General features: G+C 28.1%; 1 protein-coding gene across 4 annotated transcripts in view; it reads left to right on the forward strand.

Annotated features, from left to right (window-relative positions):
* Positions 1-7,199: 7,199 nt before the first annotated feature.
* Positions 7,200-12,561, forward strand: part of LOC100199679 (DNA polymerase theta) — a 53,127-nt gene continuing 47,765 nt past the window's right edge. For all 4 annotated transcript variants that reach the window (XM_065813843.1, XM_065813844.1, XM_065813845.1 and 1 more), the window contains exons 1-3: positions 7,200-7,313; positions 7,757-7,947; positions 12,179-12,491. In XM_065813843.1, coding sequence (XP_065669915.1) covers positions 7,780-7,947; positions 12,179-12,491 — 481 coding nt within the window. In that variant the 5' untranslated portion in view covers positions 7,200-7,313; positions 7,757-7,779. The remainder of the gene's footprint in view (positions 7,314-7,756; positions 7,948-12,178; positions 12,492-12,561) is intronic.

The following is a 12,561-nucleotide window of genomic DNA, read 5'->3' on the forward strand; positions in this document are numbered from 1 at the left end:
ATCCAGAAGCTTCCAGAAGCATCGAAAAGAAGCATCTAGAACCTTCCAGAACAGGTTCACACAGGTTCATTTTACTATATAAAAGACATGTAAATCGACATGTAATTCAGTCAGTATATGGAAGTCAATCCGTCAGTATTATCAAGAAAGTTTATCGAAGTGAGTTTTATCAAAGTGTTTTAAAATACAACAAGTGTTTCATTACATCAATACAGTCCACATCCTACCAAGACGTTGTGTTCCACAGAGCATTATTGTATCATCACAAGGTAAATGTAACACGGTAAGCCTTGAGAAGCGTGATTATTTCTTTTTATTATTTTTATGACTTCAAGTGCAAAAATGGCTCCCGACAGTCTTGGATTGAAACTAAGAAAGAAAATTATTGGCAATTACGTAAGTGGAATGTCACAAAAAAGTATTTGTGATAAATATCGCGTGAAAAAATGGACCATATCAAGACTATGTTCCAAATATCGTTCTACGGGGAAGTTGGCAGCAGATAACAAAGGTGGAAGACCGCGTTCCACCACTTCTAGAGAGGATTCTATGATTGTCAGATCCGTCAAGAAGGATTTCGAGATACAAAAGCAATTAGGGCTGCCTGTATCGGACCGAACAATCAGATGACGTGCTGTTGAAGCCGGCTTGTTTTCTCGACGCCCTGCAAAGAAACCGCTGATTTCACTAAAAAACCAGAAGAAAAGACTCCTGTTTGCTACAACTCATATTGACTGGAATGTGCAGAAATGGCGAACTGTCCTGTTCAGTGATAAATCGAAGTTCAACATCATTGGGAGTGATGGCATTTGCCATGTACGTCGACCGGCCGGAAAACGCCTCGATTTACGTTACTGCCATAAGACCGTGAAGCATGATGTAGGCAATGTAAAGGTCTGGGGGTGTTTTTCTGCTAACGGTCTAGGTCCAGTACATCGAAACAATGGAATAATGGACCGTTTCATGTATAAAAATATCCTGAAAGATGTTATGTTACCTCATGCTGAATGGAATAAGCCAATAAAATGGGTTTTTCAGCAAGACAAAGATCCAAAACCTACTGAAAAAGTAGTCAAGCAGTGGTTTCAAGACAACCATCTATCGGTGATGGATTGGCCGTCTCAATCTCCGGATCTCAACCCTATCGAGAACCTGTGGGAGATCGTCAACAGCAGAATTAATCGTGAAGGAGTTTGTAATAAGGATCAACTGTTTGAACAAATCCAAAAGGCCTGGGCAGCGATTCCACAAAATTTCATTCAAAATATTGATAGCAAAATACAGCTTGATCAACATTTTGTTGAGTTGCACTTGCTTTTTTCAGAAGGAAATCAACTTTTTTTAATACTTTTGATTAATTTATTAATTTTCGTGTACAAATAATGAACTTTGTGATGAATAAAACTTGAAGAATCTTTGTCTCTAAACAGTTACATAGTTATTTCTCTAAATTGAAAAAATGCAGCACTTTTATATAAAGAAACTAAATTAGCATTATTTGGTTGTACTCGTTTTGTCCGATACTGTATATTAAGGTTTATTAAATTTTCAGGTCACTCCAGATCTTATTGCTGCTCCAATTCTGTATTCGTAAGCCTGATCAGCCGAAAGATCATTAAGTATTTTGTCTGGCAAAACAATAAGTGGTTCATCTAAAGTTACTTTATCAAAGTTTTTGTTTGCATGTTTGTATTAGAGGGACCTCGGCATATTTTATTCCAACTGAATTTCTTTTGCAAAAACATATTTCTATGAGAAGCGAGTAGGATATATAAGAGCACAAGAAATCAGTAGGAGTTTTATGAGCACAAACAATGCTAAATATAACTTAGTTGGACTCACAAATTTTAAATAAAATTTATAAACTATTAATTGTTAATTATATCTAAAAAAAAAACACTCTTTCTTAAAAATCCGTAAAAAATGAGTATTAGATGAAATGAGTAATATTGAAAACAAAGCCTAAAACCTGTTTTTTGTTGTTTTCAAAACAGGGGTTGTTTAAAAACACCCCCACCTTACTCAGAATCTATGCATATTGCATGTGTGTGCATAGAGGGACACTATAACCCACCCTTATACATATGTCCTTTTAGGTAATCAAACTAGGATCTTTAGTAAGAAAGTTAACTTTTTTATTGGTTAGCTGGCAAATTATGGACAACGATGAGACGGTATGGTTTTATTTATTTATTCTTAAAGTTATTTATTCAGAAACATTTAGTTATTAACAAGTGATAAATTAGGAACACAAACATTACCAAGGTATTTTTTTTTCATTAGCCCGTACGTTCTTTTATACTGAACCCTTCGCTCTCCCCAATACGCTTTCGCACGCTTTTTGAAGACACTCTTCTCCCCCATGCATATTTTGAATCCTATACAGTAGGGTGGAGCGATTTTGAAAATTTTTGAAATTTGATTTGCCTGAGCAGCAAATCAATATCTTTTGGTGAAAAAAGAACCTTACTCTTTTTTTTTTCAGTTTAGATGAGTTCTTGAGGTTCCTCTTTGAATTCTAAATTTTTGATGGGTCCTAATATTATTTAAATTTTTTTTTTCTAAACTATATCAACTTGATACTTAAAAGAAGCAAAATAATATGCTGATTTTGAAAATAATATTTGTTTTTATTAAAAATTAAAGTTAAAAAAGTAGAGTTGTTTTTTTCATTAAAAACCCCCGTCCTCAACAAAACGGGGGTTTTAAGGTATATTTTTGCAAGTATTTTTTTCACTAAAAAATTTTTTTAATAAAATTATTATTTATGAAACAAGCATTTTTTTCTGCTTTTTTTGAGTCCAAGGTTGATATGGTTTAGAAAAAAAAAAATTCAAAAATATTAGGACCTGTCAAGAATTTAAATTCCAAAGAGGACCCTCAAAATCTCATCAAAATCAAAAAATATTTTTTTACTTTTATCTTATAATTAATAGACATTGATTCCGTGTCTCAGTAATATTGGTTTTTAAACTCTTTTTTTTTTATATGAAAATCGCTCCACCCTACTATACAGGCTCAGAATAGGCAGAAAAATGAGCAATCTGATTAGCTGATTTTGAAAGAGAGGCAAGTGCGACTCTGTTAAAAAATATAATTAAAATCGAAACAAACAGATTTTTGAAATAAATTTCAAAGTAATGATATGCTAAGTTTATCAATACAAGTTATATGTTACTATCAACACAGGAAATTCATTTTATTTTAGTACTCTTCAGAGTATTTAAAATGTATCAAAATCTATTTGTACAAGAGAATTTTCACTCGTAAAAATTTCAATAAAGTTTTCTTGGTGATGAAGATTTTATCTATTGTTAATTAAAAAAAAATGTTGAAGTAAATTTGAAAAAATCTACAAATGTGTTTCTCTTAAAATATGCTCTTGGCCTTAAAGTATTCTCAAATACGTAGTTTATATAAGTATGTTGTACGAGACTAATAGTGAAGTACTTTTGCATACAAAGTTTATATGCAGTTTTACGTGACTACTGGTGAAGAACTTTATTTATAAACTGATTTACATGTTTATTATAAAGAGTTGAAAATAGAGTTTTTAAAAAAATAAAATTTGTACTAATTGAAAAACTAGCTTACATGTTCCATGTCAATATATTAGCTCTGAGGAGATTTTGTTTTCATCCTTTGTTTCAACGATAGTTTGGAGGAGGCTGATTTATTACATAACTTTAATAAAACATCGTGTTAAACCATTTACAAAAATTTTTAAAATTTAATAAAATTTTGGCAAGCTACATTAAGTTATAAAATATTTGAAAATTTAACAAAAGAAATGATATTTATGTTTGTCTACAGAGCAGTAATTTTTGTACAGTTACATTTAAAGACTGACATTAAAAGCAAGAAAATTATTGAAGAAAATTATTGAAGAAAATTATTGAAGAAAATTATTGAAGAAAATTATTGAAGAAAATTATTGAAGAAAATTATTGAAGAAAAGTATTGAAGTCAAATAAGTTAACTAAATAAAAGTGGATTATGGCAAATGATTGTGGCATTTTTTGTATTGTATTAATTGAAAAAAAAAAGATTTCAAAAACTAAACTAAGTGGTTAAAATCGAACGTTTTAATGAAAAAAGAGTAATAAAAAAAAGAAAAGAAAATTATCAAAATAAGTTGTCATGCTATGAATATTTTTGCTATTATAAAATGTGTTTTGTATGTATAAACTCTTGAAAAATTTCGCTTGAATTTGCATGTGTGCAATTTTGCAAGATTTCTAAGTGTGTTTCTCATCAAATATAATGTCTGTGTTCTATAAAACATGCTCGATATAAAGTTTATATGCAATTGCACCAGGCTACTGGTAAAGTACTTAAAATATGCAAAGTATAAATTTTAAGCCTGTTAATTATAAACAGTTTAACATTTAAAATTTTGGAAAAAGAAAATTTTTACAGATGTTTTGCCAAACAAGCTTACATGTTCCCTATAAATCTACGAACCCTGAAGAAGTTACTGTTCAACCTAAATTTTGAGAAGGCTGATAAGGCGTACATCAATATTTTTCTTTATATATATTATACAGGATGAAAATTGGATATTAATCTAATGGAAATAATTTGAATAAAAAATTGGATAATAATCTATTGAAAATTTAACAAAAAAAGTGATATTTGTTTTTTCACTGAACATTGAAACTTTACTGAGTAATAAAGTCAAAAAATTTAACCAAATAAAGGTGAGTTGTGGCAATTTTTGTAATAAAAATAACTTCATCAAAATTAGCTTTTACATTTGAAGAAGCAAGTTTCAAAAAAATTATTAATATTACATCAAAATAAAACATGACGCATCTCTATTTTTATATTATTAAACAAGAGATATTCACAGAAATTTAAAAAAAGAACACTTATTTTTATTGGTTATACCAAAAATTACATTATGAAACTATTCATAAAATTTGTAAATATGGAGTACATTTTATTTAAGGTTTTTTTTCTAATTTTTTTAGAGCAGACATATTTTCTTTTTCTTCTGGAGTATATAATGTAAAATAAATTATTAGCATTATAAATATATAAAATTTATCAAAGTTTGCTGCTTTATTTAATATTATTTACCATCAGTTGCTATTAAAGGATACACATTTTATATAAATTATAAAATACAATAACGAGTATTTTGTTCAGGTTAAAAGCTATATATCAACAAACATGTATTGAGTTTTGAAATTGAAATAAACAACAACGTGAATTTGCATGTTTGCAATCTTTCTTGTTTCTACCTTTTTACACTTAGTTTTTCATAAAGGTGTGGTAAGTTGAGAGTTATTGCTTTTGGTAATCAGTTTACTATATCAAAACACACTTGTGGACATCAGGTTATAAAAAAAAAGGATATTTAAATTCGCTCTTGCTTACAATTGCTTTTAATTTAAGAGTGTTGCAAATCATCTGGGCTAGCTATAACAAACAATAAGCAATATTCTCAAACTTTTTTAGTGTTGTATATAATTTATATATGGGAGTAATAAGTGTAAAGTTCTAAAAAGAAATTAGGCTATTTTTTCAAAATACTTTTCTTGCTAAATGATTGGATAAATGGGAACTTAATTTGAAAAAAATTATACCAAGATAATAATAGTCTATTGATATTAGTAGATAAATTTTAAAACTGTTTTAAAAAATCTATCGTATTAGAATCACAGCATAGTCAAATTTTACCATCTGGTTTATAGTTTGTTACAATGATTGTCTTTTTTATATATTAGAATTATAAAAACAATTAGAAAAACAAACTAATTTTTTTAAATCTTTATTTTTAAGAAAAAATTCTGAAAATCACGGATGTTTTGAGTTGTGAGAGTTTGTATAAGTATTTGTTCTATATTGCACAAAATTTGATAAAAAAATCATAATTTTTTTTGCTATTATTATTTGGTTTTTTATGAAATTACTCAAATTCACTTTTATCATTTAATACATTTTTTGACATTTGTTTTGATTTAAACATACGCGCAAAAGCCTCTCTTTCAAAATCAGCGAATCAGATTGCGCATATCTCTGCCTATTCTGAGTCTGTATAGGGTTTCAAAATATGCCTCTCCCACTCCCTTCTCCCCTTCCCCCCTCCTCCACACACCTTTCTTTCTATGAGAGTTCGTACTTTTGTTACGGCCCATAACAATTTGAATTTTTTATGTTTTGTCGTCCATAAATTACGCAACGCTAAATTTCTCTCGCAGGCTTTAATTAAACCTTAAATTAAAATAACTTTAATAAGTTTTAAAAAAACCGCCGCGCGGTTGGAGCAAATCTCTTCTTATTTTTTAAATTAGTTGAGCGTTGCGTAATTTATAGACATAACATCTTTAAAACCCAGTATATGTACTATGCTGTTTAAAAAAGTTATATATATCGTCCGCCCCGAATACGAGTGTCGTATAGGACACTGTGTTTAGATTGAGAAATTTGCATTCAAAGTTTAAAGTACAAAATCTCTTTATGTAAATTTAATTACATGTGGAAATTTAACAAAATTGACTAAAATCAAAATAAATTTTTGTTTAAATTGTTAAAAAAACAAACTTTTGCTTCGTAACTAAGAGCACAGTTTTTCAAATACGACAAATGTATTTCGAAATCAGAACATTTTGTCGGAGTACAATTGTCATAGATGCAATTAACTTGATAGTAGGTGGATTAAGGGTTAGTTTACATATGTTGTAGCCAACATATGTAATTATACTTAAGAATAATTTTAGTTTCACTGTCCTTCGCATTTTTTTTTTAATTCATTTTCGGTAACCAATTTAACAACACCCTAATAATATTAGGGTGTTAATAAAATAATTAAATATATATATATATATATATATATATATATATATATATATATATATATATATATATATATATATATATATATATATATATATATATATATAATATTATCCTGTATACATTCGATTGTAACATTATTTAAAATTTTGTTTCAAAAATTTTTATGCCAAAGCTAAAATATTCATTTGAAGCCAACTATAATGTTATAGAAATGTTTAAATTTTTGTTGAAATCTCTATTATTCAGTTACATATCTGAGGTGTTTTCACACATAATAACCCTTGGTAATTTCCGATATTTTATAGACTTAAAAGCTACGACAGGTTTTAAGCATAAAAGTGATAGGTACTTTAAAATGATTCATTTTGTAGTTAAATGTCTAATTTTTTAAATAAAATTTAGTGAATATTAAATCAATTAATAATAAACAGCAAATGGTTTTGTTTTGGTAGCGAAGCAATGTGTGTGTTCAATAACTATCTTAAGATGAAATTAGAAATTTACTTCAGGTTTTTCTCTTTTTTTGTTTATTTATATTTGTCTGCGCAATGTTTACTTGCATGGCTATCCCTTGCAAGTAATCTCTGTGAGAAATATTTATACTTAAAAAATGTGTAAACTGCAATAATTAATTTAAACAACTATTTATAAGTTATAAAGTTAGTAAAAGCTATGGTAGCTTTTGACATACATTAGCTTTATTTATGTAAAACTTTATGTAAAGGTGATTGCTACAAATGATTATTTTTCAACAAGTGCTAAACATTAGTAAACAGTAAATAACATAATAGTTAAATATACATTATTCAATATAAAAAGACTGTGAAGAGTTTTTATTGCAGTTTTACAAACTCCTAAAATATTGATAATGTTTTATAATAAAAAGTATTTCCAAACTTTATATATAAATAAATGCATAGAAAGTATTAATGTATGTTTTTGAATTTATTAGGGAAAACAGTTTTATTCATTGATATGATTAAAAAGTTATCTGATTCATGGAGGCAACAAAAGCAAGGATTGTCTGACCACAATCAAGACTTTCTGTTCAGTAAAATACAACATAAAAATCCGGAGCAACCAATTGACATTTTTCAAACAGTATCTCCTGTCATATCTGACAAAGTCAAAAAAAAAGCTGAGGTTTGTTGATTTTTATTAGTTTAATATATTCAATTTATAAAAAAGATAAATTTAATATAAAATTTTATTAGCATCAAAGCAGAGATTGAAATAGCTGCTGAAAAATTTGACTCTTATCTGAAAATAAAAAATGAAAAATTTATTTGTATATATATATATATATATATATATATATATATATATATATATATATATATATATATATATATATATATATATATATATATAATATATATATATATATATTATATATATATATATTTTTATATTTATATATATTTGTATATATATATATTTATATATATATATATATTTATATATATATATATATGTATTTTACATTGAATATATCTATTTTACAAGCAATGTAAAATATATACATGTAAATATATATATATATATATATATATATATATATATATATTTATATATATATATTTTAAATTGCTTGCTACTTTAATTAGTTATGTATTTGAAGGTAAGTTTCCTTGACATTCTTCCATCCCCTTCCTACTTCATTTACTAAATTTTCATATGAATTTATTTTTTAATAAAAAACAATTAATATGAAGCCACTACATTGATTTAAATTTGAAATATACATTTATGATTTTGAATTTTAAAATTCAAAATAAAAATTTAAGTAACTGGACAAGTATTGATATGAGTTATCAGAAACACAAGATTTTGCGCAAAAACAGTTTGAAATCTCCTAAAAAGATTTTTCATATTATTGATAAAGCTATGCCTGCTATTTCAGGAATGTATTGTATAGAAATAAAAATAATGTTCAGTTATCGGCTCGGTTTTATGATATTTTGTATTTACCCGAACAGAAGTCATGGTCACTAAAACACATTTTCATCTCAATATCGACACCAATCCATCACACTATTATACTCTGTAAGATAAATAATGCGCGCTTATTTATACTATTTATATAGTATTGGTAATACTATTTCAATAAAAACTAAATGGTTCAGAAATGCAACTTCCAATGGGTTTGGATATCATGCAACACTTTAAATATTGTCAATCAAATTTGCCAAATGGAATTACAAAAAAGTTGGATATTCTATATTGTCCTTTAAAGTCAAACTTCAAGGTTGATTGGTGTCAACTAGTTGAATGTGAATGTATCATGGCGAAAATAAAACATCCATGGATTAAAGCAGTGTTTCCAGTTATTAGCGACATAAATATTAGAAAAAGTTTTAAAAATCTTGATTAAAAATATTTTAATTTATTAAAGAATGTCAAGAAAAACTCAAAACAAGATATTAAAAATTAAATAGGATTTGAAAATTTTGTTAAACGTATTTTTTGGATAGGAATTCCAGAACTAAAAGATTTTATTCAAAGTGACAAGCTAAGATCCAATGAATCTAAAATTGAAGATTTACAATTCTTAGAAGATCAAAAAGGTCCAAGATTATATCATTTTGGTTCTCTAGACACTAAATATACTAAGAAAGTAATTTGATTAAATGATGCTCTCAAGGTAGATAAACTATTGAGTTACTTTACTCTATGGAGTGAAGCATTAGTATATAAAAATTTTTTTTTTTTTTTTTTAATGTTATTTGCCTCCTCAAGACCGAGAAGGCCACTACAGGTGAGGAGGCTACTAAATAGTGGTTATAACCCTCTCTCAACTCTATAACTCCGAAACACGAACCTTGACGAGCGTGGCCGCTACGCGGAGAAACAAGTTGAGCGCGGTACTACCAGGGACATGGTGGGGATTGAACTCGGAACCTCTCGCTTATGAAGCGAGCGCTTCACCACTACACCACTACCGCATAATTTGACTAACTTTATTTTGTTTTTGGACTTTATGTTGATTCTTATCCACACATTTAGTTTTTAAATAATATACTCTTTATAGTTTAATAAATTTATTAAATATGCTCTAACTTTGTGTTTTTGTCACTCGATTTACAACTTATAACTAATAAATTTATTTTTATATAAGGTAAAATCATTAAGTATAAAGAAGTGCAAAAATGCAATGAAAAATGGATCACCGAGTAAAAGCCTAAAATTTTACAAAGAAGATAGCAGTAATATGAACTAAGTTCAGATAACTTTTCTGATTCTGACTTTGAGCCAGGCAAATGGATAAAAAATAAAAAATAAACCAAGCAGTACAAAAATTCGGACCAACATGCATAAAGATATTTATTCTGGAAATGTTGCTTTAATGGCAGCTGTTAATAACATCTCTCCTATGGTTCTGCAGAGAATTACAACAGCAGTTGTTCAAGCTGCAGGAGTAGACACGAATGCCATCAAATCAAGTCTCTCAACTGCAGCTAGAAGAATGAAAAGAGAAAATAAAGAAATTTCAAATATTGCTAAAGAAGATATTAAAACAAAAGTATGTTTATCTACATTTCCGTGTATAATTCATTTTGATGGAAAAACTATATTTGAGACAATTTAAGGAAAGAAACTAAAATGAGAGCGACTAGCTGTACTAGTAAATATTAATAGCGAATCACACTTGTTGGGTGTGGCTTTTTTACCATCCTCCTCAGGAGATGATCAATATAAAGTAATAATGCAGTTGCTAGATAAATATGGTATTAAATCAAATATTGGTGGATTGTGCTTTGACACAACAGCAACAAATACTGGCATTACGTAAGGGACTGTTAATAGAATTACCTATGATTTAGGTTAATATTCTCCATCTTGCTTGTAGGCACCATGTTCCAGAGCTTAGAATAACTCATTTTCAGAAACATGTTACTCATGAAGAAAAGGTAGGACCAGGAAATCTTTTTTTTAAAAGATTAAAAAATAAGTTTGACAATCCAGAGTTTCATTACAATCCTGAAAACATGTTAAGGTTTGATTGATCATTAAAGGCTGGTACTGTAGTCGAAAAAGCAGCAACAGATGCACTCCAATATTGCAAAAAGTACATTAAAAAAGAAAATATTGCTAGGGAAGACAGAAAAGAACTAGCAGAGCTTGTAATTATTTATTTATTGAAATCAGAAGTTGTTAAAATAAAACAACCAGGTGCAGTTCATCATGCAAGATTTCTTAGCTCAGCTCTTTATTATACAAAGTTGCATCTGCTATCTATACAACTAAATTTTTTGAGAAAAGAGGAAGACATAGAAGCTCAAGTAGAACAAATGGTGGAGTTTATTTTATTTATTTGTTTTTATGCTCCATGGTACTTGGAAAGCCACAAATCTATTAAAGCCCCCATACCTTGATATTATAGCTTTACATCAAATGACTCTGTATAAAGATGTTTGCCAAGTAAAAGAAGCTGTATATAAAGTCATTGACTCAATATTAAAACACTCTTGGTACTTAGACTCAACTTTGATACCTCTTTCGCTTCTAGATTATAAAGTTCCTGATAAAGATAAAACACTAATCGCCAAATCAATTTTATCTTACAAAATGCAATCTTTAAAGCCATCTGATTACAAAATCGAAAATAAGCTAAAAGTGAATATCAAAGAGATAATCAACCTAAAAAGCACTACGGCTAGTAATCCACCAAATTTGGCAATGTTAGTAAACAAATTTTCCTACTTTATTTTTGCAGTAAATGGGTTTACAGAAGAGAGAATACTTAATTGGTTGTCACTTCCACCATCTTTCTGGCACACTTAATCATATTACAACCAGTTTTTATCCTATGCAAAAACTTAGTGCATAGAAAAAAAAAACTTTGTGCAAAAAAATAAGGGTGTACCCCTCCTTTTTTTTTGAGGATTTTTTTTTTTTTATATATATAAAATTGAAAAATGGCCTCCTCCCCCTTTACTTTGAAGGTCAGTTCAATGGTCCTGTTATATTAGAAAAAATGTATTTGTATACTCCAAATGCTTTCTTAGTATCACAACAAACTCACCAATTTTGTGAATTTATGAATAATTTAAATAAAAAATGCTCGGTAATAAAACCAAAATGAAAATATGTATGATTTTAAATGCAAAATATATGTAGTCTGGGCCCGTTTTTTTAAAATTCAGTTAACTTGGTTTATATTAGACCCTCCCTCAACGTCACTGAAGTCAGCAACTTTTGACAAAAAAATTGACATTTTTTTCACAAAAATGAGCCTTGAGGGAGGTCTACAGTGATCAGAAAATGATACTTTCTATATATTTGCACCAAATTTAATGAAATACATATTTTTGTTTTGAAAATTCTCTCATTCTGAATCACCCTATAATATATACATGTATATTTTAATTAGATTTCAGGTATTTCCTTGGTTGATTGGGACTGTGGTGATTCCATACTGTTAAATGTAAATAAAGAGAGTGATAAAAGTTTTTATTCAAATTTGCATGTAGAATGCTCATTTTCGCACACAGTAAAACACAAAAATGCCACTGACTTGGTTTGTATACAAAATGAGGCTTCTTTTCTTCACAACAATTCTAGTTGCAGTTTATCAAACTTTGACCTTCCAGCAACTGTCATAGAAAAGTACAAGAAAAATGGCATTGAGAATTTGTTTCTATGGCAAAAAGAATGCCTGTTGACTGGAAAAGCTTTAGAGGGTGGTAGGTATTCATTTTTTTTAATTAATAATGAATGTATTTATATATGAGGTTTTACAATTACAACCAAGTT

This window comes from Hydra vulgaris, chromosome 12 (genome assembly GCF_038396675.1).
Source record: "Hydra vulgaris chromosome 12, alternate assembly HydraT2T_AEP".
Lineage (NCBI taxonomy): Eukaryota > Metazoa > Cnidaria > Hydrozoa > Anthoathecata > Hydridae > Hydra > Hydra vulgaris.